Source organism: Lineus longissimus, chromosome 15, assembly GCF_910592395.1.
Source record: "Lineus longissimus chromosome 15, tnLinLong1.2, whole genome shotgun sequence".
Lineage (NCBI taxonomy): Eukaryota > Metazoa > Nemertea > Pilidiophora > Heteronemertea > Lineidae > Lineus > Lineus longissimus.
The window spans coordinates 11,517,697-11,545,018 of record NC_088322.1 but is presented as its reverse complement, the minus strand read 5'-3'; the positions used below and the strand labels follow the sequence as shown (position 1 = coordinate 11,545,018).

At 39.8% G+C, this 27,322-nt stretch overlaps 1 protein-coding gene across 6 annotated transcripts in view; it reads left to right on the top strand.

Moving 5' to 3' along the window:
• LOC135499271 (hyccin 2-like) overlaps positions 1-27,322 on the top strand; it is a 79,686-nt gene that overhangs the window by 46,215 nt on the left and 6,149 nt on the right. For 4 of the 6 annotated variants that reach the window (XM_064789943.1, XM_064789941.1, XM_064789940.1 and 1 more), the window contains 3 exons: positions 6,931-6,975; positions 22,013-22,093; positions 25,718-25,935. In XM_064789943.1, coding sequence (XP_064646013.1) covers positions 6,931-6,975; positions 22,013-22,093; positions 25,718-25,935 — 344 coding nt within the window. Of the gene's footprint in view, positions 1-6,930; positions 6,976-7,913; positions 8,010-22,012; positions 22,094-25,717; positions 25,936-27,322 lie in introns of those variants that run through there. The other 2 variants (XM_064789944.1, XM_064789942.1) reach the window with 2 other exon arrangements.

Here is a 27,322-nt window from a genome sequence, read left to right as displayed (position 1 = left end):
GACCAATCAGATTCAAGACATTGTTGAGCTGTGAATGTCATCTTTGGTGGTGTGTCTCATGATTATAGGATAAACTTCGCATTTTGTAGACATTGCTGTCATAATCAGAGTTTTTATGCTTAGTTGTGTCAGCATATCATATCTTGTCATGAAAACTGGTGTCTAACACACTTTTTCCTTTTTGTCAGCTCTGGGTTCTCCAGGGTATATTCCTTTGCCCTGCCAGAACTTTTGGTCTTCAAGCAGGATGTTTTGGCATTTGGAGACTTGGCAACTTTGATCTTACACAGATTACAATATTGAAAGTCAGAGTTTTTTGTAAAAAAAACGTTCGCAAAAACTTTGCAGCTTACACTATACAGTTGTTGTTTCTTTTCTAGTACTGCTTTCCTACTCCTCTGTCAGGATTTTGCCTCACAATAATTGTTCTGCTCTCTCACTAACTTTTACTTCGTAAGTACATGTAATGTGTAACAAATGACTCCATTCTGTCTCCTGTTCCCACACTGCCACTGACATGATTTTGTCTTCAAAACAGAAAAATAATTTTTTCCTGAATTGTGAGACTTGATGATGTCACTTTTGCGTCAGTTGCACTTTTCTCCAAACATGCTTAAAAATATTCCCCATTGCCATTCGGGTCAGAAAAAAATATTTTATCATCGGCATGTACTATCAAATCTGCTGTACTGAGTGATTACCTTGTATCATCCGCAACATTGACTTTCCTAACATTGGCCAATATGTCAAACGTCAATGTGGGTATTGTTGCCGCAGTATTTTTCCTTGACATGCGATGTCATCGGAGCAGCGCTTATCCGTTCATGAACGTATCCGTGATTTAATTTTGTTGAGCAGCGTTTCAGGTGACCGAGGATTATATCATTGACCCTTTGGGGAAAGAGCAAAAAACTTTTGCAGTTTGAGTTTCTTTATTTGGTCCTAAGGTCTTCTTCTTGGCATGCAATTTACTTTTGTATGCACTTTACCTGTTTTGTGTGCACTAGAAGCTGTTTTGCTGAATAGGGTCTTCAGCCCCCCCCCTTGCTTCCCCATGGAGAAACTGTGACACGAACCATACTGCCTGTCCTCTAACAGTTGCACACGTTGATACTTGCGGCAGGTGGCCACCATATTAGGAAGAGGAGATTGGAATCTTATTTCTCTGTGCTAAAAGCCTGGAGTGGCAAATCCAATTTGTGTGGCCATTTACGACTCTGGATGGGATCAGGGACCTTCCTGTGGGGAGGTGGCACCTTCACTGATTTAACACTTTCTGTTGTAGACCAATAACTACTTAACATGGAGATAATGTCTCTTTCGGTGTTTGCCCTTGGTACGTACCAGTCCATTTCTAGAGGCTGTAAGATGTGGTCTTCTTTTACGTTTATTCTGCGGATGTCTGGGAAGCCAAAGTCTACATAAGATGAGCTAGAGGTTACTCTTTGTCCACATAAGGTTGAATATGATTCAAGGCTTTGGGCCCAGCACTGCCAAGGCTGCATCTAATGTCAGTGAATTTCGCAAAAGATTAGCCTTCCAGGATGCGTTCCCAGAAAGCCACTATGACATAAAGGATGAAAATGGTTTCAACCTACAAATAGGGTGAATTGCCATTCTTGAGCTCCAATTACGTGACTATTATTTAAAATTGGTGGAAATTAGGCTGGTCTTATTTTGGAAACCTACAAAAATGGTAATGGGTAATGGGTTTTTGACAGATATTAGTTAATAAAGATTTTGTAATTTCTTAGAATCTCAGAACATCTTTTCTTATGGCACAGGTACTTTAGATTTAAAGGCACAAGTAGTTCAGCTTTAGTTGATTTAAAGCATGTCATTGCCTGCTTATAAACTGATTGAATTCGGGTAGTTCCACTGTTCACTGGTGCCTCAAAGTAAATAGTTCAGCTCTTAATCAATAGTATTAATAGTTCAACTTGTGCTCAAAATCAAATCTGCCTGTACATCCAACATGTCAGTTCCAGTAATGATAACTTATAGACCGATTGAAATCCGGTGCAACTCATTTCATCACTACAACCAAACGGAAATCCCGGTAACATTTGATTCTAATTAGGCCAAGTAAATTTAGTCCTAGTTTCAGGACAGTTGAAGGATGATGTGGCTAATATGGGCATTACCTGTGAAATCATCTTTTAAAATGTACCACAAACTTTCATTAATGGTTAACCCATAAAATGGAATAAAATCTTTTCGTGTCAATTCTCTAAAAGTTATCATTTGGACAATTCTTGGCAGCATCTTGATGCTCCAGCAGTATCATTTTTAACTGACAATGTCACTGCAGAACTATGACAGCCCCATAGCCTTTCTGGAGCTAAGTATTCAGAGCAGCTTTCATGTAATTCTATTATGTACGACAGCTAATCTGCCATTTCTATGGTTTTAAAATGGCCTATACCACTTTTATTCTCTTATTCAACAGAGCCATTTATGGAAACGGACTATACCATTATTCAGCCCTTATTTGTTCAGTGAGCTTTTAAACCCTGGTACAGTTGATCACGACATCACACAGAGAACATCATTAGCCCCCATCTAATTTTGAACCCAGGTAGTAGTGTCCATCCTTCATTGGCCTTTGAAGTTTTCATCAACCCCTACTGGCGGAGCCACGCTAAAAATCATTAACATGGAAATCAATTAGAGGATAAGAACGGAATATTTCTATAAGGGGCATTTTCATTGGCTTGGATGCTTCCGAGGATGCGATTGGTCGATTTGTTGCTGATAGCAGTGCGGTATACAGAATCTTTGCATAATTCTACCCGGAGTCCGTGAGCGTGTTTGCGTTGCCACTGCGTCGTTCACGTTTTACGATTTTCTTGAGCTGTCAAATTTGGATCGTACTTGTGCGTTCGGAATCGCCAAAAGGTAACCATGATTTATCATTCAAATTTTCACCTGATGAATTTTCTGATTATTTTGTTTCGGTTGGCTACGTGCTTGTTGGAAATTGGGAGTATTTTGTGAGAGAAGCCCCATCTTCCTTGCCTTGAACGTTGATGTGGATTTTGGCGTTGTGAAATTTGGAGTAATATTGTAATTTATTGTCACAAATGTAGGTCTATTTGGTTAATTAGGCCTATTCTTTCCACTTTGTATGGAAGTTGGAAGTGTAAATGGTTAGATAATGTAATTTTGTAAATCTTGATTATCCTCTTTGGAATTGTTTGGAATCAGCCAATATGAAATGGATATTCCTTTCACTTTCATTGGTTCCTCCTGATGAGCCCCTTGTGTTTAATCGTGACGATGCATCGGTCTGTCTCTGGATTGTAATTTGGGACTAATTTATTTGTTTCAATTTTGTTAAATTAGTCTCAGATTTAAATGATTGTTAGAGCTCCTTCAGACTTAATGATGTCCTGTCTCTCTACTTTTTGCACCCGTTCGGAAATTGAGCAGATTTTTTCTCTGAATGTCCATAGTTTTGCTCCTCTGCCATGTCAAAGAGTGAACACTAAATTAGTTCTTTGAGAGCAAATTTCACTCGTTCTTTTTTAGAGAGTGCAAACTTCCATTTAATATTTCCCCGCCCCCCCCCCCCCCCTTTGTGAGTATCACTTTAAAAACCCTGGGAGTCAGGATTTAAAGAATGATTAGGCTGCAAGGGGGTTTATACAAAAGTTTTAGGAGGCCAGGAAAGGTTTATTGGAATAGGAGGTTTTAAATATGCCCCTTTATACACTTCTTCCTCTAAATTGCCCTCATTTGTTTGAAGGAACCAGGGCACCGTGACCAGGACTGTAAGGGTTTTATCCCCTGCTTCCTGGATGCTACTTTGAAAGGACTTCCTGAAGAAGGGCTTTGCTTTCCCAGATTTTTATCCCGCACCCAGCTATTCTTTTCACTTCCTTCTTTCATTGTTCCTTAATCTGTTGTCAAGTATTTAACTAGGGTGTGAATGGGATAGGATAAGGTATTGGAGACCAGTACTTCAAGTCTTTCAAGCAAGTTTCATGTGTAGGCTTTCCTAATTTTTCCTCTGCATAAGTTCATTAGCAGTTGAAGCAAATGGCAGACTAAACTTTATGTGGTACAAAAGGTAGAGTAAGTGTGGCATTTTCTTATTTAATTCTACAAAGTACAATGATCGAATCAAAACTGGAACTATTTCGTATGAATTTGCCTCTTTGTCTTGAAAAAAACCTAGCTGATCTTATAAAGGTGTCTTTTCTACTGTCTGATATTGATCTGCACAGCGCCCATTTATTTATTTTAAAAAACGTGATTATTGCATTAGTCAAGTTTTGCTGACGGTTGGATGCAAATTTTCTTTAGACGATCTGCATGAAAGGAATGGAAGTTGACAAGAAAAAAAATCGGAAATGAATTATTTTTGTTTCATTTGCGTACAATAATGGAGAGTGAACTTTGCATCTAGTCTTTGTTTATACCGAGTTATGACACGAGGCACTTTGATTCTTCCGCTCTTGCCGAAACAAAGGCTGATCATTCAAAGGTGGATTCAATAGTTGCGTGGCAATAATTGCATCAATAACCATGTCCATGGATGGCATTTTCGATGGGAAAATTTTGATTTGAAAAATGCTTTTCAATTCACTGATGTGTGATGTCGGATCAGGAAGTTTTCTCTTTCTGTTCTCTTCATTCTTTTTCAGTAGAATTTGGAAGTTGAACGGCTAAAAATGTAAATTTGCTGGGAAATTGTTTTTTATGATTTTTCTCAAGTTGACTTGGATGTCAATCTGCAAAAATATTCTCGCAGTTGGTCAAAAATATTTAAGGCCCTTTAGAAATCGTATTTCCTCAAAAAATATTATTTTGCCAGAACAGGGAGCAAGATCAAGGTGGAAAAAAATTGGTAAAAGGATAACCTTTCCCATGAGAAAGGAATTTATTGCTAATTCCCCTGAAGCAATATTTCCTTTTTTCCTCAAATCATTTCTTCGTAGGAACTCTGACCTTGAAAATCTCATGCAAATCTGAAGCAATTTTTAAGCAGCCACAATAGTTGTAAAAAGTTTGCACTTCTATTTATAAACATAACAGGATCTTTCGTAGATAAAGATTTGAAAAGAAATCAATGTCTCTATTTGCAGAGATTTTCAAAACATCAGAATGCGTTGTTATCTGTGCAAATATTTGAATAAACTCATGTTTATAGATCAGTTACTGCAAAACCTGGTAGGCATTTGAGCATTCGTTCAGATGTTTCAGTACCGTTATGATTCAAATTTGTGGTTTGTGCCGATTTAAAATTCAGTTTCAAAATGTACACGGTTTAAAAACTGGTATTCAGCAATTTTTATCCTCATTGAGACCTTCTTTTTAAAGCATGATATTGATGATTTTTTGACATTTCATGCTTTTGGGATCCTTGACATGATGTTGTGCATCTGCATTTGGGAGCCTTCACATGCTGTTCAAATTGGTAATTAGGAGCCGTTCTAGATTGTAGGATTTGTTGTAGGGAAATATTCGAGATTCAACAATACTTCTTTAAAAACATGTTCCGTGGATATACTTCTAGAATACAATATCATCAAGACGCGGTCCATTTTACTTCATTTCGGTCATTCGAGTGATCATCACGGTATATCTGTCCTTTTCATACTAACAAGACGAGCAGAATCAGCTGATTGGAAAAATAACGAACTTCTTATATAATTAATCATTGCCAATTCACAATGACAAATTAGTATTCCACTGAGATCAACGCCAAGCAATTAATCACTGTCTAAAAATGGCTACGCGGAGCGTCTTACAATAACAAAGTCGCTCTGCTACATTTATGCAACAATTTTGCAAAATGTTTTGGTTGTGCTGTGGAGTGATTACTGCTGGAAAGTCATTAGGTAAAAATCTGGCCTGATTTGGGAATTGTTTTTGCGAACACTTTGCCCTTATTTTTTTTGAAATTGTGGTTTCCCACCTTTCGGATAACATACAGAACAAGGTAATTTGGCTTGGTGATCAAATAGTTAAAGGACTTTGCCATTTGTTAAAAAATTTCAGTCCTTGCCATTGCAAGAAAACACAGTAATATCCTTTATATTCATGAGCCTAACCTTTTTTTGGGGGGGGGGGGGAGGGGGGTTAAAACGTAAACATTAGACATGAAAAATAATGATCTGATGAAAAATCATTTAAAAACCCATTCATTTGTAAAATTACGTGGCAGTGAAATATCAAAAGGACATTCCGTTAAAATTTAAATGGGTTGAACACTAGTTGAAGAACAGTTCTTCTAGCTTTTCATCTCTCTGCTGAAATGTATGAGCAAACGTCAGTCTTTTGTCAATTTCCTTTGCAGACAAGACATTTGCGCGTCTTTGTTCTGGTTCTCGGAAAGACGGGTTTACATCCAAGGACTCAGCTGGCCCGGGTACAAATTCTTCTTGTTACTATGGTAACGCATCATTTGCTCTGCACCCGTAGGGAAGTGGCGTATTAGCTGTGCTGCACGGAGCCGAAGGATGGCACAACGCAAGAAAATGTGCGCTGTAATGATCACAAAGAGATGCATTCGGCGCAGAAAAAAATGTCATTGATGAGAAGAAAACTTCGCTTACTATTCGCGCTGACATTGCCGGCATTTCAAATGTGAATTTGGTTATTGTGTATCGAGTTGCTTTCAAATGACAAAAAATTCTGCCCATTGATGCAGGAATGGTGCTGTCAGTCATTGCGGTGCGTCTTTTTAGGGGGAAGCTTTTGCGTGTGTGTGGTTTGGTTCTGTGGGGCCTAGAATTTTTTTAAGGAGATTGCCTTCAGTGGGAAATTATTAGCTTAAGAAGCTTGCATTGAGTTGATGCTTGCCCCTCCTCCTGACCTTTCATTATAGATTCCAATACAGGTTTCATTCATATAATTTGACCATTTAAGATCTAGTGCCATCTTTGTCATATATTCTAAGCATGCTTCTGTTTCTCTTTGCAGAATTGTAGCGGTATCGAAGCGTGTTTGTTAGGGATATATAATTTAGTAAGTCAATTTTTACAACTTTGCCATTCTATATTTCAGCAATGATGATAAATGCACTACGGCATGTGATGTGTTGCTACATTTCTATTTTCCAAAGCCACCAGTTAATACAAATGGCGTGCCTCTTTAAGATTCCTTACTTTTGTTGAGAACACGGCCAGTCACTTTGAGTGGAAGCTGCAGAAAATAAAGTTCTCATCCTATTCAAGGTGGAACACCACTTTCATTGAAAAATCTCAAAATACCCTACTCTTACACCAAATTACAACATAATGTGGCAGCGTTGTCTAGCAATTATGTGAAAATCACCCCCATCTCCACCATAATGCGGTAATTTTCGGTGGTAATGTGTTATGTTCGCCTTTTCGAGACAATGGCAATCCTTAAACACAGGAAGTGGCTTGGGAGATGTCTTCTGTGTGTTCTGATTCTGAAACCGTTTTTGAAGCCGTTTTCACGTCAGCATTACACAACAGTTTTAGATTTAGCTGTTTTGGAGATTTTTATTTCAGTTTTCGGAAGTGTGCCATAACTACAGTTCTGGTCAAATGTAACCTTCCTTTCTCATCTACCATCAACGGTATAATCAAGTCTATGATTTCTGCTGTTCTTCAACAAAATGTGTTGTGTTTATATGCAAAGTTCATGTGGGCCTGTGTTGCTGTTGGCAAATTATGCATTTAAGAGATTTGATACAGTGAGAGTTTAAGATCTCCCTTCTGAGAAACTACCTTGACCCTCACCTCTTTTCTGCTGCAGACATTCGCTTGATTTTCTCAAAACTGATCATTGTGAGGTCATACCTGTTTTCACACCCAGTCGGAGCAGGTTGAGCATTTTACTTCGCCTCGTTCCATTCCTGTTCTGGCATGGCAGAATGTTCTTGTACTTATCTATACAAGAACTGGCAGTAGGATCAGCATTGTACTCATATTACTGTTGTGGCAGAATCTATGCCAAGAAACCGAGGCAGCATTGGTGATTTATTAACACATTTGGTGGATTACTCCCTGTCATCCTTCAATGCAGCCTTTGTAAGTACTTCTAACTAGCCCCTTTTTGTGGTCTCTTGGCGTGAATAAATCAGCTGTCTTTCCTGCATTCCTTTGTCGTCTTCCCAACACATACTCGTTTTGCATTCAGATGCAAGTATTGGTTCCACGCCACACAAATCCACCAGACTCCTCAAGCAGCTCTACATCACAACATCTCAAAGCATATTGATTGACTGTACGCGTAACATTAGGCATGATATATGGGTTTCCTAGTACTCTTGGGAACTAGTTTGACCCGAGATGGTAGCTTGTTTTCCTCCTCGACTAGTTGTTGAAGATATATTAGTATTGCGATACCATCACTGTGCGTGGGGGTGCATTGTGTTCTGTGGGTAATATTTTAACCCGTTACTTGGTGGTGCAGTTTCCAGGTGTAGGTTTTCCCTTTCAAAATCGTTTTGGCCTGCCTATTCACAGTGATGTAGCATTAAACTAGTCTTATGTATGACTAGCATCGACAATATATGAGGGTGATGGTCACAAAGCCGCCTTGAATTTGTTTGATTAGGTTACGGTAAAATCCAACCTCCTTATACCGCCCTATACAGCCAATAACTTCACCCACTGGCGTCCATGCAAAATGTACTCCCCAATGACGCAAACGAAATTGCAGCCCTTGGTTCCCGCTAATGCATTCTGGGAATGAGCGCCGCAATCAATCATGATTAACGCGATTCTGGTATCGGCACGGGAACGTGTATGGCGGATGCTGCGGCTTATGGCAGAGAAAAAGTATCTTGACTGTTTGTCGTGCCTCGTGCTCTGTTTGTCTGGTTCGCCTGTTCGTTTATGTATGTGCAGTTTTATGCATATATTCCACCCACGAATCTTGCAACGTAGGATGGAATTGATTGCAGTGGTCGAAGAGTATCAGAAAAATCATCACTGGGTTCGTACTTATTGCACATTATTCAAGTTTGTCACGAAGTGTTGGGGTGCAAAAACTAGACGGTAGAAATAATTTGGTTGAGGCCCCCCCTGAGGAACAAAGCAATGTTTGAGAAGAAATGTGGAATAAATCGAGAAGCTACCGGATGTGCTACACTTTGCAATATTATTTTTTTAAAGTCTAGTACTGAACCGAATCTAGCGCCTTCATCCTCGATGAGATCAAACACAAAGCCATCCACGCACACAAAACAAATTAAAAAAACATCCGAGCTTTCCATTAAGCTTAATTGAATTAGGAGTGGCAATGAAAAAGCCAGGGTTTTGAACCTCCTCCACGGATCTCTTGAGAGGACATGGAGACCTCGATTGCCCAGGGCAGACTGTCACTCAGGTATGGATATCTCATTCTGTGCCTCTAATGAGCAACCCAATATCGCTAAATCTTTGCAAAGTTCTCAAAAGTCTCTATGATATTGTGGAGTTTTCACTTTTTGGCTTGAGGCAAGTTTTTCTTGGGTCATTCAAGTGGAGAGACTTAATCAGCCATTGAGTGTGTAATCTGGCCAGGTTTTTGTCTTTCTCAGTTTGTTAAGGAATTATCAATGTCTTTTCGATAGTGTATTGGGTGTCCTTTGTTCCTGATGTTTGAGAAATAATCATGTTTTAATGGTACTCGGTAGTCCTGAATTTAAAGTAGTATGGCGTGAGACTTGAAATTCTGATCAAATTATCAAACAAACTGTTAAGAAAGATGGAGAACTTCCTTGGTTCTCAGCTGATCTGAAAAAAAGGTATCTCAGCTGAGCCTTGAGAATGATGTTGATCCATCTATGTTGCCATTATGGCCACCATAATGGATGAGAGTGCTCTTAGCAATGACGATCGGTTCTAAGATTATTTCTGGAATAACATTTGCTCAGTGTTTTTGCCGAGTCGCTTTTCGATTACTTAATGTTTTCTGTAGTCAGCTGTGTTGCGTTGATGGCTTGGTATTAAAAACAATGGCACTTTCTGGCTTGGTGTCTCTTAAATGGGGTGTTGGGTTCCGTGTCTAAACCAATCTTACTCTTGAGACCTGTTTTCATTTGGGAATTTTCACACCGTGTTTGCGGACAAATGCACAGACGTCAGTGACGTAGCCTGACAGAAATTTCTGCAGTTCAATTCATTATCTAAAAAACTTTAAGAAGTTGCCCGCCATGTCTATTTTTTCAAACACGTGAGCTTGGAGCATCTCTCTCGCACCCGGTGGCAAAAGAATATATTGGATTGGCGACAGAATCGCAGGCTCGATCAAGATCGTAATGTTTCCAATTAAAGACGTAATAGGCAATTCCAAGTTCAAAAGAAGACACTTTACAAGATTTTTCTGCGGGGAAATGAGGAGAAAGGTCATGGTTTTATTGTGTGTTAGTTCGTGATTTTTACAGTGATCTTTATTGTGGTGTATATTCACTAGGTGAGCCGCCAAATTTTCTTGGGCGTTTCATTTTGCCCTCAAAAAGGCATGGCGGGCAACTTCTTAAAGTTTTTTAGATAATGAATTTGCAGAAAATAGAAGTAGTTCTGGTCTATTATCCACAGAACTCTTGCGATTGATTTGAAAAAGATTTCTTCCATTGGAAAAATAATTAGACAAATGGCGGAACATTCAACTGATTTTGCTGTAGACCACAACTTTTCTGATCCTCGGTGTTGGCGTTTAACATTGAACTGACTATAGTCCTTTACATTTGAAATGTAACATTTGACTCGGGGGCATGGAGCACACTTCAATTCAGTAGTCGTCCTTTCAAGACGGCTCTGTAGAGAATCAACATGGCGACGTTACGCGCTTGACGGCGTTAGACAATGTGGCAAGAATTCTTCATCAAGATTGCCGTGCCTGCTGAATATTGATTCAATTTGCTTTCGGCGCTCATTCGAATCTTGGAGTCTGTGCCGTTTTAGAACTTGGCTGCGATGTTTGCCAGACAAATATTGACATTATGCTACGGTGCATCCATTTTGGAATGAATGTAGCCTAAACTATCTTGTGGTAAAGTCTCCAAGACCTCAAGTGTTTTGATTGCAACAAAGGCAAGTTACTCACAGAAGTATTTATCCAAAAGATAACATTTCTCTGAAAAGCAGCCCTGTTTAACAGGGGTAGGGATCAGTTAAGTCATTTGGCATACTGGGTTTTTGAAAGAAAGTGATCCCTAACCTAGATGCTGGATGTATACAACATCTGTACCTCCTGAGAAGTTCTTCATCAGCAGTTCATTTAAAAATCAGCCTTGACAATTCAAGCACAGATTGACAGCCAACCCATATAACAGTTCAAGTCGTCCATCCTGGTACAGACAAGCATAAAACCCCATCTGCGCAGCCCATCCGATTTGTTTGAATTCTATAGCCCTGTGGGAGTGGACAACTGATGCGAAAGAACACGGAATGTGATGTACAGCGGGATTGTTAGTTCCTGTGCATTCTTTGTAAACGTTGTGTATCATTCTTCTGGCACCTGCTGGTACCATTCCAGTAATAAACGTTATATTTCTTCCTGCCTCTATCGGTTTCTGCATATTTGTGTAGGATATTTTTGTCTGGTCGCTTATGGCTAAGAGTTAAGATGGCTCTAAATATTCAACTCATGATTCATGAAGGTTTATGAGAAAGCAGTCTGAAGAACGGAGATTCGTAATCATATCTGCAGAATTTCAGAATTCTTCAATGAGAGCAGAAAGCGGGCATGCACCATCGGAAGAAAATGATGCAAAATCAATTTCAGGGACCAACTTTCTGGGTCAGTGACATTCCACGCCTTCGGGCACACCATATTGACTATCAACAATGTACTCTATGTCGGCCACGGCAACAAGAAAATAAGATTGTCATTTGGAAACTTCCGTGGCTTTGTTGGCATCTTGTGCCCTCGGCCATTGTGGGACAGGAAGTTGCCGAGGTTTCTATGAGAGGCAGACGCTGGGTGACCTGGTCGGGAGAGAAAAGGACGTCTGATCACTGGTGGTGATGAAATCAAGGCTATCCGGTGAGGAACTTGTGTTGCTTGGTGAACACTTCCTGACACAAATTGATAATATTCCCCAAGGTCCACATGTTTACAAGTAAATGTTGCATATATTGGATATGGCTAGATCACACTGTTTGTCATTGCCACCCAAATTTGGTCTTTCACTTGGAACTTGTATCTGGTTTATGCAGTCCCATATATATGAAGGATTTACTGTATTTCAATCACTGTATTGTACAGTACTCCACTCAAAGTGAGTAGAAGTGCTTCCATCAGAGCCGTGCAGTTCACCAAAGCCGGGTGATTATCCCAGCTACTCCAGCAATCTCTCAAATAGAATGACCATAAACTCGCACACAATATGGCCATCATGATATTCTCTATTGCTAGCGAGTTCATTCTGGATGAATTGGAATATTGCGTGCCCCACTCAATCGTGCCATCACCATTAACCACGGGTGTGGAAATGGGTTCACTATAAAAGATTACTCGATTAGATGCAGACCGGTATTCTCGGGTCGCCGTCCAATTTCAGTTACTACTGATATAATTGCTATTTTGTGTAGCCGATGGTCAGGCTTGAATATGGCAGCGACATGTGCCGCATATTGCTATTTCAATTTTGCCAACAATGTTGCTAAAATAACACAATAAAAGAGGCAAGCAGCTCTGTATGAGGACGTGTATTGGTCTTCAGTGGGTCTTGCTGGATCCTTTTTCAGTCTCAAGCACACCTTTTGATCGCAACGCACTTCAAGTGAGTGAGACTTATATTGGTAAAAACTATCATATCGTTTCTGGATTTGAAATGTTCAGAGCTCCCACAGGGCGACCCAACCGAACACATTTGTGCCAGATTCTTAGCTTTCTATCACCTTTTCTTTTCGCACATCTGCCGAAATTCTTACGCCTAGAGTCTGTATTGACCTGATGATAATGCATTCTACGGTCTTTACTCTCCTGGATGAGGGGGTCCAGTCCGATATTGTCCTCGACATAATGCCTCAAAATCAACCTGAAAGAGTTCTGGATGAAACGGCACCGAAAAATGCCTTGTTGTGTTAACATGACATCGTGAAATCCACCACTATTGAAAATGTGGACGTTTTTGGCTCTATTTACTGGGACGCGCTTCCGTTTGCGACATTGTGATATAGATAGAGCCTGCAGATTTTGACCTTGGACAGCAGGGTCATCTTTGGAAGTGATTGGAGAACTGAGTGATTTGGAAGCTGAAGCATACATTATGTAGTGTTGAAATTGTCTTTATAGGAAAGTGGGAGCCATATTTTTCCCTCTTAAAACTTATTGAACTGTTACAGTGACTCTTCAGTTTCAAGTTAAAGTCAGTCAGCAGCACCAGTGACCAATCAAATTTTGGTTCTTCGCTAGAAGCTTTTCGATCAAGATTTTTTAAGATTTTAACACCAGTCTATGGCTGGCAACCGCAAAAGTGTGTTTTCGAATGAAAGTCTGACATCATGATGTCATTGATGTCAGATTTTCTGTTTAAGTGGTTTCATTGGCATATCTTTCCCGAGAACCAGACACGCTGCCTTCCCCTGACCCTTCAACTCACCCAGCATCCACCCGACTAAAGCAAATGCTGACCCTTCCCAACTTAGCCGGGCATCTAGACATCCTATAGCCATCATTCATCCATTGTGTGGTCCCAATAAATTTCTCAAAAGGATGACCCAAAATTTTGACCCTCTTGTTTGCCCAGAGGTGCCTTTGATTGTGTTTTCGCAAATGCTTTGTACCCCTTGGATATTTTTGAAAAGAAGCTCTTGAAGTTTCAAGGTCTTTTCAGGTTTTCAATCTTTACAATCTCACAGGCTCTTCGGAAAATTTACTTCAAGTAGTGATGAGAAGTGGAAAACACCCTTTACTTCCAAGGATTGAGAGGTTTCTTATAGTTTGAACGACTTGTGTTCTAGGTAACTTCCTATTCTTATTTTAATGTCTACCTGCATTCTTGGGCGAATCACTTAAGACAAGAATGTTATAGTGGTAAGTTGGTGTTTGAAATTACCCTCACTTTTGTCTCGGTTGTCTTGTTGGTCGTCATACTTTGCTTTGCTATTTCAATGGGATCAATGACTCTTCAATGTAGCTTCTTTTCCCTGTAGACTCTAGTTTCCTCCTACAGTTCATTGAATAAAGTCCAACATTCAAGCTGAATTTGGGCGATTCAGGCTATATTCAAGATGAAAATTATTGATACTACAAGTATTTGGATGATAACAAATTGAAAATGGGTTTGGGGATGGCGCCATTTGGCAAAGCACATCATGAAAGGGTCAAAGTTCCCTAAGAAAGATGCGACCTTGCTGTCCCCTCTCTGCAAATTTAATGGACTTGCCCATTTTCCTCGACTGGTGCTTTGTTCCCAGCGCTTTATTAATAGATAAAATATTCCCGGAGAACACGGGTTAGGAGACCAGCTGCGACAGAGCCTGCAGCGTTCGCAGTTAATTCAGTCGCATGTTGTCAGTTCACAGTGAAGGTAGGTCCATTTTTACCGGCATTCGTTTTCAGTGTCTCAATTTTTAATCACGACCGTCCACGAGGTTTGGATAATTCATTTGATATCCGATGATTTGGTTTTAGCCGCTGGTGATTTGATGTCATCTCAAATCGTTTCGAACAATGTTGTGTTTTCCCCAAAAATGACAACATAATGAAAAATCACTCATCTTGGCTGCACATTTTGTTTCCCATATCCAGAAGACAAGTGTTTGTGTCAATGTTGTACCTTACGTTGCTCGGTTGGGTCTGGCATTTTTGAATGCAGTCCGGAAATCCTGGCCAGGCTATTAGGTTTTAGCTTTTACTATTACGAATCATTTTTGAACAATTGAGCATTTTCTCTGGAAAAAGACACCATAGAAAAGTCGCTGTCTCCGTTGCCCATTGCATTTCCCATCGTCGCATTACATTCTTTTTTGTCAACATTTTCGTCTTTGTGTCTGGATTTTTCAAATTGGAGCTAGTGCCCGCTTTTTCTTTCTTAATAGCTCGTCACCAGATCTGCTTGGATGGTCCCCGGGAGGTCAGAAAAGCTATTTCCTTTTGTCTTGCTCACATGTTTTTTGTGAGCATGTGCTGGCCTTATTTGGAATCATTTGTCACATTTTTCAATTGTTTTCCCTGACGTGTCACGATCAGCGATTGTATGCACTCTGAATCTTCTTTAATCCCCCTTCAGAAGTTGTGAATTCTAGTTGCTCACGATTTGAGAGGCAAATGCTCATTTAAAACATACAAAATGTACCATTGATGCTTAAACCTCAAGAATTTTGGCTGCTGCCAGTTGAAAGTTTTGCAAACAATTTCCCGTTCACTGTATTCTTTTTGCTCTTATTTTTAAATCCTTAACCATAAACCTTTGGATTCCGGGAAATACGTGAATAATTCAAAGGAAGTTCAGATTAAATTCCCTACTTCCCATTTACTTAAATGGAAAGTCGCATTTATTCCGGATAAGATGAACTCTTTGACTTTGTCTTGCATAGAGGTACCGGTTTATAAAGTGTGATTTATTACCAGAAATTCTTAATCGGTTTCTCCATGGAGATGAATCGGGTGTTTTAATTTGGAACTTTTCTGCTTCCTGCGAAATCTTGAATTGCTTGACTCATTAGATGTTCTCTTACAAAAAGTCAGGCATACCTTGCTACCTGGCAATAAAAATCGCTGCCACCAGTGACATGTTGAAGAGCTGGCACATCCAGATTCACTATATCGCTGTTTTCTAACTGTTTCATTTGTAACCCGGGTGCAAAGATTGGAACAAAATTTTCACATATCACGATTCTGATCCGCTAAGTTGAACTTCGGAGCAGTGCATGATGGGAGAACAAAGGATGTTTCTGAAGCGGGAGACACATTGACAGGAGCAAGTCACGCATCTTGGTCGGGTCTCGTTAGGCGTGCATGGGTAGCCATGTTTGTAAACGGGATGCGTGGTCATCGTTTGATGATTCAAGATTATGCGAGGATGACAGGCGAGTTTGTTGAAGGATTTGGTGAGATTTTGGAAATTTTGATCGAAAGGATATAAATGGAACTATTTGGTCAGATTTCCTGGAAACCTGTGGTAGTTGTTGGTAGGAAATGAGATTTTAGGAAATTGGAAATTTTTTTTTTTTTTTCAGGATTTCATTTGCTTTTGATTTTTGTTGTCTTCCTTCAAAAGTGTAGTAAGATTTGCATCTAAAAGGGAAATTTGTTTGGATTTACACTTGTTTTTTAGCATTTTCCAAGACAAGTCTTCCCTATTGTAAAATGCCAGATTCTGACACTAGCTATAGAAATACTAGATTATTGCGATTGGAGTCAGTACAGAATTCATGCAGATGTTCATACAGAAGGGAAGTTTAAGTTCCATTTTATGACAGGAGCTTGCAGCTGGTCTCCCAGGGCTTTATGCGTGTCGGTATACTTGGTCGGTCGTGACATGGTGAAGAACAATACGAAGAGGCCTAGCTTGACTAGTCGCTCATGTCTGTCCTAAACAATGCTTGCGGCTTCATTTTTTCTCAGTTACAAAACGCTAGCACCCTAAAATTTCTCACCGGCATTGGCAGTCATGATTCCAAAGTCATGTTATTCAGATAGATTGATCATGATCATTTTCTTCTTGAAATTCAGAATGACTGATCATGAACATTTATGTACTGAGTTCACAATCATGACATTACTGGATTTTCCCAGTAACGAGTGCTTAACATCATACGCATTGTTGGAAATGTTCATCAGATGCATGTATTCTATTCAATTTCGTTGACGACCAGACCGCAAATGCATATATCACCATAACACTAGAATCATCATCGGTCGGTAGCCCGTATAAACACATTGGAAATTAACAGAGATGTTTAGTCATGTCTGCAAAAACGGATAATATCATTGGATAAATATTAACATGGCACGTCTGCTGTGTAAAAATCATCAAAATGTTGCAAGCGACGGGAATTATTGGGGTCAAATATTTGCTTGACGTGGTAATGGTATCTGTCGAAACCATAAATAATATATTCACCTGGCTGAAATGTTGTTTGAACGAACAAAATGTAATGAAAATCACAGCAATAAACCCTTGAAAAAACTAATACTGTTGATAGCCGTTATTTTCAGTGACCTATTTTTAGCAAAATGTCAATTTATGATTTCCTGTGGGTGTTCCGGTTTCCACCTACAATTCAAATACGACTCACTTTAATATTGTCTAAAGAGCAGATAATGAGCAAAACCTGAGCTCACATGTTTGTGAGTCAATATTTCGAAATGAATTATGATTTGACTTCACTTGGCCCTCAAAGTTGTGCACTGCACAGTGATAAACTCATTGGTTTGATTCTTTTCACAAGTCTAATACGCTTATTTGAAATCATTCTTAGAATATGAATTGAGCCGGAACAAAAAAGGTCGCTTCATAACTCCATCTGTTTTGTAATTAGATTTGCCTTGTCATGTCTTAAGAATGTGGGATCAAATCTGACAAGAGCTTTATTAAAATGGCCTCTGACGCGATGAAATGAAATATTTTCCTAATATTCAGCTGATTGACCTTCACCACAATTAATATCATGAATCAGTCAACTCGGCTCGCAGATGGGTTAAATTGCTCAGATTTTCATGCAAAAATTTACAATTAATATGCATCGGTGCAAACTATAGAAAAGACACCACACCCATCATACAGGAAAATGAGCTATGAACAGTAATAATTCGAGTCAAATCAATAATTTACGAGGGTTTAGATGAAATTTTACGCCAGGATGAAAAGTAGTCCCCGGGGTTTTAATTATCAGGTTGGTGGTTGTTGGTGTAGGGGACAGATTGATGAAGTATCGTCTTGTCTATTTCCGGGGCATGGTTGCGTTGTTTCCTGCATCTTTGTCTCGGTGTTGCCAACATGTATGGAGCGTCTTTTGTGGAGAAGTCGACTCTTGATGAATGTTTGAGTGAGATCTTTGATTGTCATCTTCTCAGAGTGTTCAACTTTGGCAAATATAAGCCAGAAATTGCCTCCAAAATGATGGTGTTCCACTGTCGTTCAGGGTCTTTAGTACTTTTTCTTCCTCTGCATTCCAAATGTTTAGATGCGTGTTGGGCAGTCGGTTTTCGGTAACAAAGTTGGCTGTTCTAGAAACGTCCACCACAGAGCCATATCAGAGCTTTGAGGTCAGGATGGTGTCCTAGGCCAGTATTCGTCATAAGAGAGCAGGCCTGAAGCACATGAAATGGAGACCAGTCTCCAGTCCCACATTCTCATCAAACGCTTTTGATTCTAATGGTCCCTTAACTCTAGATGCCTCCCAAAACCTTAGGGTTAGAAAAACCTCCATGGCAACTTGTAACAATGGGTTACGCCAGCTCCTCAGGCCATGATGCATTCGATTGTCTCCCGATCACTGGACGCTGTCCTGATTGTTTGGGACACGACCTCCCGGCAGGGGTGACTACCCCGACATTGTCTCTTTGGGTATTTTTGGGCTCATTTGGAGTTGTCTGGAGATGCGGTGTTATAGAGATTGGGAGTTTCGGTGATGGGGAGTTACGTGGCCTTGGAGTGCGAGTGGACACAGGTCAGGAACTTCAGAAGGGGAGCTGGGGTCCTCTTTTGTGCAGCATTGTTTGGCCAGCATTCTTTTGGAACTTTTTGTCTTCGTAGCTGGAGGTAAAAATTAATCAAGAAACTGTTCCAATTCAAGTACTTAGGAGCTCTACCATTCAATGTCTTGTGCTTGCCTTGACTCCTGTTGGTGAAAAAAATTGGTTATTGGTCTGAAATTGGTAATAAAATGGGTACTGGTCAGATTTGTTCAGGTTGGACCGCTGAATGAGTTGCCCATCTGAGTTCTTCTGAAAGGCTGCAGGATAGGTTGGGGTTAAAGTGTGAAGTTGAATGTCGCCTTTTACCTCGGATGATATCAAACTATCTACCCAAACTTTCTTTAACTTAAAGGTTTTTGCGCAATGCACTATAGTGACAGCACGTACAACTTGTAGGTCACATTACAGAATTCCATGATAAATCACATTTAAATTATTGCAAAGATTTCCTTTGTGTTCATCTGAAAATGAGAGTAACATCTTTTTTTTAATAATAGAAATCTGGTCTCTTTTCTGTTCATTTTTTGGCGACTTTTCTTGTACTTCAGTAAAGAAACATCTGCCTCAAGAATTTCTCAAAAGAAAATTTGGCGTAAAAAACACAAATTCTTGGAAATGCGATTTCTTGTTCCACGTGAGTGGATTAGGAGGTCAGCGGCTGGGTAAGGGGATTGGTGTATTATAAAATATGAAAATTTAAGCATTGGCGCATAAATTGTCGAGTGCGGAGTATCATCCTATTCTCTGCATGCATGGTCCGTTGTCTCGTAAAAAGATTAGTCATAAGGACATTATGCGGTAGCTATTTTAGGAGATGATGAAGCGTGATTTTTTTCTTCAGCACGGTAGAATTGATGGACATGATCTTTTTTTGTGTCTTGAAATGATATGATTTGTTGTATGAACTATTTCTCTGTCATAGTATTCATATAAAGTGATAGTCAGATTCACTCGTCATGGTGGTAGATTGTTACTTTGAGAAGATAATACACGACACCAATGTGGTTCTTGGAATTTCTCAAAAAATTGTTGTCGACGAAAAATTAGTAAGTTAGCAGTCAGCTATATCTGTAGAAACAGGTTTAGGCTACCTTAGGCCCTATCATTTCATAGCTATGTAGATTCGGATGTCATGGGTATATCAATATCCATCAATTTTCAAAGAAGATAATCTGTCGTTGCCACAAAACTCGGCAGAAAAAGTGCCTGAGAAATCATATTTTTGCACAGCTTTTGAACCTCAGGGCTCTGTTACTTGTTCTTGGTCGAATAAAACTTGTCCGCCCCAATGAGACTTATCAAAACTTCTGTGATTAAAAAGGCGTGAAATGTGACTGAGTCCGAGTCATAATCCGGCTTACCGTGAGCAAGAATTGGGCGAACGTGTCCATTTCAAGGGTCTGATGTTTCACAAAGTTACAAATAATCGTTCAGATGTGTTTGCAGATCACTTTCAAACAGATTATCGGCAACACAATATTTCTCAGACATAATCTGTCTCATCATCAAACAAACTCTTCTTAGTTTGTGGTGCATCGTGATCCGTGTTTATGGTAAGTCGTGATATGTCTAATATAATACACCATCATTGTGCGCTGATGTTTGAAGTCAAAATGCCCACAATGCTTTAAGATGAACCATATCACCTTCATAGTTCTCGCTGGAAGTGGTACAACCTAATCTATGTTATAGTACATCTTGTATTATTTCCACATCATGCACCGACTTTGAAGCCAAATACCCACAATGCTTTGTATAATAATCCATTCGTCACTGGCAGAGAATACCATATTATAGACCAACCCTGCCTTGTAGACAAAATGGCTGTGGCGGAGTCATATCTTTCTGTCTCCCCTAATTGATAGCATGGAGATTGGAGAAGTCTTTGTCCCACCATAATTCCATTAGGATTCTGACTCTGCTTTTAGTGGTAGAACTTTGTAGAAAGAGCAATCGCAAGGGTTCCTTGATCTTTAGCTTGGAAGAAAGAAGCATTGTTTACCGCAGAAACTGGTATTTACGGCAGAGCATAATGGTTTTTTTAGCCAAGATGGGAGCGGTTTTAAGGTGAAATAATTTGGAAGCTGGCTGTTATGGAATGTAGTCAGAGAAAATCAGCCGTGTTATATTAGGCCTAATTAGTAAAGGTAGCTAAAAAGGTATTTGCAGTTTACTTTTATCGAAAGCTTGATAGCAACTAGGATTTAAATAGAACGTTTTGCGTTCCCTGCAGGCATAAGTTTCATTCACAGGCATTAGGAGTTACACTACATGCAGGATTGAACCGAAATTGGATGTTGCTGGCACCACCTTGGATGATGATTTTGTCGTAGCCCTCCATCAGTGGATGATTGCTGGTAGTTTTATACAAGTATCAGCAGTTGTACCACTGATGTGGGGACATTGACACAGGCAGCTGGAGGACAGGAGGTTGTTACAGGTGATTGGAGTGACAGGTGTCAGCAGTTGTAACACTGATGTGGGGACATTGACACATGTGGCTGGAGTTCAGGGTTGACACAGGCATTGAGAGTTATGTTTGATGCAGGCGATCACCTCTGCTGGTAATGATAAAATAAAGACTAAACTTCAAGAAACATGAGCTACAGACTAAGGATGAAGACACTGTGGATACGTTTGGTAGACGCAGGTGTCGCGATTTGTAAGGATGCGCAAGCAAGAGTGTTGATAGATACTGGTTTTAGGAAATAAGACAACGATAGAGACACCTAGGCAACGAGGAATAAGGAGGTGAACTCAGGAGTGGAAGGAGACGACACTAAGGCATGATGATACAGGGAGTTTTGGAGCGTTTAAGTTGTTGACATTTCCTCGGATAGTTTTGGCTTTACAAAAGTCAGCTACTGTTAAAACTCGGAAATATTTTGGACCATTTTAATTGTCATTTTGCGGATTCGTTGGCTTATTTTAGCATACCTTTATAAATGAAGGTTTTTATTTCACTATCCTGAAACAGTACTTTCAATTAGATTTTGCTTTTACCTTTTATCTTTTTATGACGATTATCTGAAAACGCATGCGTAAATGACACGCCAACATTTCCATGTTTACAGTCTACCATGAAAACTACTTCGCTAATCACAGAGAGTGCGTGGACTATGCGATACCGTGTTTGCCCACTAATTTGATTGGTTGTTTAATCAGAATTGTGGTCAGTGTTGTGAATGATCTCGCAAACTGTTCTGTCTCTGTTGGTCTGGCCTTGGCGCTGTTGACAGTGTCTGCTGTTCTGAAGTAGTATAGTGTAGATACTAAGATAGTGTAGATAGTAAAGTCTTTCAAATGTTGTTCTTGTTACATTAGGTAATCAGATCCGTTTATATCTAGGTACTTCTCAAAACTTTGTGAGATTCTGCAAACTGCCAACTTTTCGAGGGTCTATTTTTGAAAGAACTAATGTCTAAAATCTGTTTCTGTGTTCTATTTTTAGGAGCTTGTCAACCCAGATGGGAGTCCAAAGATTAAGTCATGTACCATTCCATTGCTGTCCAAGCCTTCAGTTTACCATGAGGTGAGTTGTAACTTTCATTCCTCTGTTGGTGGACAACTCAAGACGATTTGTCACATGCGCAAACATATTTGTCATCCAAACTTTACGAAAGCTTGAAGCTATCATCACAATCTATTTTGTTGGGGCTTTTAATGCAAGGAATTGTATCAAATTTCTTTCAAATACGTAAGAGATTAAAATCATTCTCCATGACCCTGTTATCCGAGACAGGAATACCCAATCACCCGAGTTTTCCGAATCTTTCCGAATCTTTTCGAGCATCACTGATCTGGTTAATCTGGCACGAGTTCCACTCTTGTAAGTTTTCGTCCTTTGTGGCAATGTGCAGCGAATCGGACATATTGGGCGTGATTCAATTATACAGAAATCCTTACAAGCATGTCAAAATATATATAAGGCTTTGGTCAATTTAACATCGATAAAGGGTGTCGAACATGACCCAGAACATGACCCAGAACATGACCCAGAACAAGTATTTAGCTTTTGTTGTCATGAATCATTCAGACTATAGCTCAAATTACCTCATGTTCGTCAAATTGATATCTGAATTCTTTCTGGGGTGTTTTCATGTACATGTATGACACGTTTCATTTAAGACCGATTTTGAAACGGTTTCTGCGTTTTATTTTTCTTCCTCAGGGCTTATTTCACACTAGTTTTAGTTGCAATATTAAAAATGGCCGGCGCAGCTCAAAATCATCCAAGTCGGATAAGGTACACAGTGTGCTGTTTGCTAGAAAATAACCATAACTTCCCGCCGATTCATAAAAGTGATGAGTGATTTTAACAAGTAGCACATAAACATAGTGTCCTTAAATAAACTATCCACTGTAAGAAATGTTAAATTTCCTTTCACTTTTCAGAACTGTTCTTCTTTCTTTGATTTGCCTTGTGTAGTTTGCTCTGTCTAACTTTTTCTATCAACTTTCCCTAACGAAACAGATTTGGATTTAAATTTGAATTGAACTCTCTGAGCTTAAGCTCCCCCCAAATTAGAGATCTGCAACAAATCTTCAAATCTAATTCCATTGTTCCAACAAAATAAAATCCATGGAGTTTGATAAATCTAGCTACATTTGGATTAAAATACGACCACACCCAGTTTATCAAGTTGGATTCGTAAAAATCAATCGTAGCCTGAGGATATTAGCGTTTCAACATCAAAATTGTTTTGATCTTTTTCGCTACGACGTTCTGAGTCTATATGCGTCATTTGACAAATGGTCGCCTCAGATTTCAGTCCTGGTCCGGCTTTGTCGCTGGGGATAATAGCGTTGTGCCAGAGGGCATGGCACGTTGCAGCAGAATATGGGCATGTCACAGGAGGATAATTGGCCCTCTGTCGTTGTTTTTCACAATAATTAGTAGCTGGTACTCTTATGTCCGAAGCATTAGGGAAGCTTAAGTACCAGATAGACAGCCACGTCTACCTGACACCCCCGTTTGTAAATGGATTAGGCCATGCTGACCCTTCGCTGGTTGATGGCGTCAGGGGGAGACTGAATTATTCAAGGAATTGAACCACAGTCTGCTCGTCACAACTTCGGCTAGAGGTTAGCCAGGGGTTTGAAGCCGAACATGCTGTGAGTACTCCAGCTTTCTCCCCACCACACCATCTCAGTGAACTCTCCAACCAAGTTCAGGTTAGCCTGGGAATTGATACCCATCATGCTGGTCAAAAGCTGAGCTCTCTCTGACTACACCACCACATCAACTCTCCAACCAAGTTGACTCTCTCTGACTACACCATCACACCAACTCTCCAACCAAGTCCAGATTAATCACAAGTTGGGCAAAGGATTCAAACCCCATCATGCTGGACACAAGCTGAGCTCTCTCCTACTACACTACCGCACTGAACTTTCCAGTCGAGTCCATCCCATAATCGCAGGTTGGGCCATGTGCGAGCGTTTGATAACAGAAATAAATCCCAGGTATCATGTTCGAATCATAACCTGTCATTTTAAAATTAGAGAATGGTATTTTCTCGATTGTTATTCAAAACGTTAGAAAATGAGAGAGTGCCTTCGTATTTAGTGTTGGCTTACACAATGGAAGGAGATTTTTTTAGAAATGTGGATTATGAAGTTTCTGATTCAAGAGGATATGATCAACTTTTCTGCAAAAGATGATTAAACATTTTGTTCTTTATCTGGACATAATGCCAAACCATTAAGTGATGGGGGTTCTAGAGGCAGTGCCTCTTGTTAAAAAATGTAAAAAAATACTTTTGAGATTTTTCTTGGTAGAAAACTCTTCTTATACTGATAAAATTGAGCCTTAAATGCAGTAGCTTTCAGATAGAGGAAACTATCTTTGACTTTTCAACCAGAGAAATTTTTTATTTTTTCACATCATCGCATAGTCACGAAAATTAATAAGATAAACGAAATGTTCAGGATTTTGGGCAAATAATGACTTTTCTGTTGGTTATTCCAATAAAAATATTTGCTGAAGCCATAAAAATAAAAGGCTCACCAATTTAGTCCACATCACTATTCCTGACACAAAAAATCTGTAAAATAATTCAGATTTTTATGATAATTTTGCTGTAGCTGGAATATCGCTATCAAATTACAGAAAATAAGTTGTAAATGAACTTCTACCTTCTGCATGTTCGAGCAAACGTCAGGAAATGAATCTCATTTTTGATGCGGCTGAACGAGAAATACACATTGTCGACAAACTTTGCTTTTTGATCTTGCCAAAACCTGTAAAAAATGTGCGCTCATCTTGAAATACAATGCCATTAGGGTTATTACATCTCTATCCCAACGTTAGGACATTGTCGCATCTTTGAGTACAGACAATGCACCTGCGGACAAAACTCTGGCACAAAACTAGATAATACCAGCAAGATGCCTGAATATAAAATGTCAAAAATCCTTAGGAGCTGCAAGAAGGGATAGCTAGAAGATGAAAAAAGATAATTCTATTCTGATGGATATATGGGTGTTGGTCTCACCCTGAGGTGAACTTAAACCTAGGGCTGTTTGCACTATATCAATATGGTGGAAGTCAACCAAGTTGGGGTGAGACCATCCCTTTGTGTTTGCTGTTTGAGGTCCAGCAAAGATTCAAAAATAGTCTTGGACAATGCGTGCCCTTTTACACGCACAATAGCGGTGTCGAGACTACTTCTTTGCGGAGGGTCCATTATGTTATTGGTGCATTAGATAATAAGATATCGACTTGGGATGGAGATGTCTTTTTGTGGCAGAATAACGCTCGCTCGTGCTACACGTTTTAAAATGGCACCACCGGGAGGTCGCTTTATTTGATAATAAAATCACTTTTTAGGAATCAATGACCTTTCTGAGTCATTAAGACCATTATGCAATCACCCAGGTGACTTATCCGTACGCTATACAACTGTGAAAATGTGATATTTTGCCCAAGTGTGAAGCAGTTCTCGCTTGAATCTTATGTTTATGGATTGCCAAAACTTGACTGGGTGATCAATTGCCTTTTCCCCTGACATGCCTGAGGCTAACACAAATTGTTAGGCCTTTGGGAGTAACACATAAGGCTGTTGTGATTTTACTCAATGGAGCTTGTGCCGCTGCTGGTTTTAGAAACTAGATGTGCACATTTTCATAATTTCTTGTGTTTTTCTCATTGCAGCCATACAGTTCGGCGCCTCTCTCGCTCACCGAGTCAGCGCTCTCTCGCCATGACCAGTCGGAGATCCAAATTATTACGCACGGGCCGTTTACGCATATCGAACGGATGAAGGCGTCCAATAGGCTAACAGTCCTCACCTACGTGTTAAACTGTTACAACGCGAGCATCGCAAAGTTGTCGACGAATTCTCACCAGACGATGTGTAGCGTTATTACGAGGTAAGTTAGGTTATTTCGTCGAACTAAAATTTTCAAAAACTTCTTGTGCTAAGAATTAAAGACGTTTTGTTGACACAGAGGCCTACAGATTAGAGCTCTCAGTTGGATTGAAGACTAATCTATAAAAATGCACCTTTGAGATGTCAATTTCAAACTTGGCAAAAAGTAACCTTTTTTAAATATGTCAATCAAAAATTGCCTTTAGAGAACAAAAGGTCGAGCACTTTCACGTAAATGTTACCGTCTGCAAAGTTAAAGAGTTAAATTTCCATATCTGCGGATAATAATCCCAGCGGTCCAATGGCAGTGATCTGCCATTGCACAAAACGTTCGATTATGCGCATGGACGAGCTCATCTATGCACGCATACAGTCTCCCGCTTCTGATTATCAAATCATCAGTGCTGAGATTTGCAACCAGCTGCGTTGTCCGCCGTCGTCATGGCGACGACCTGGACCGAAATGAATGCATTGGAAAAGAATTTTGTCGGGTTGGCGCATAATTTGAGGCAAGATTTCTAAGCCATGAATGTCCTATTGGTGGACTATATTGAATGGCGTGATTACAGTGCGTTTCAATGTTGGTGACAGTTTCGACAGGGCTATAGAATTTGAAGTGATATTTTGGAATGTCAGTGCATCTGTCTGATCCCTGTTTGTGATTGATGGGTACAGTGGGCATCAATCTTAGGCGATGACATCCAGGGGGGACACCATGAGACCTCGGGTAACCAAAGCTAAAAAGATTGTCCTCACGCCATAAGAGTTAAAGTACAGTTTTATGAGAAGCCCCAGTTACTTCTGGCCAGATGGAAAAAAATATAATAATGCATTCTACTTGAACAGTTTTGGGCTCCATAACGCTTTTCTGAAAGAACCACCTAGTTATCATCTGAAAAAACTGTATAAAAAATCACCAGGTTTTGTGCCGTTCTGTTGATCCAGGGCTCATTATGACGTCTATGTCAAATTTGCCCAAAGACCCGTAAGAAACAGGATAACCAGCTTCCGTATCTTTCAAAATGGCGGCTAATGGCGCTAGTCGTTGACCATTCAACGGGAAACCTGTCAGCTTGGCTGTCTCGACGATTTCGACACACCCATTCAAGATTTCAAAAGGCTTATGAATCGCTAGAACGCAGGATGCGTAATTATCATGAATTCATGTCCATGGATGCACAGACTTCAACCAAAATGGTTTAAAGCTAATTAGTTGTGTTGCTTTATTTAGATTTGCTAATTAATAATGAGGTTAATGAGGTCATTTTGTTGTAAGAGGTGGTGATTAGAAGGTATGATAATGGACACTGATTGAATTAGGGATTGATTGGTTGTCCCTGACTGTGCTGTGTAGTCACTTGACAACGACCCAAGCTCTTGTCTAGTCC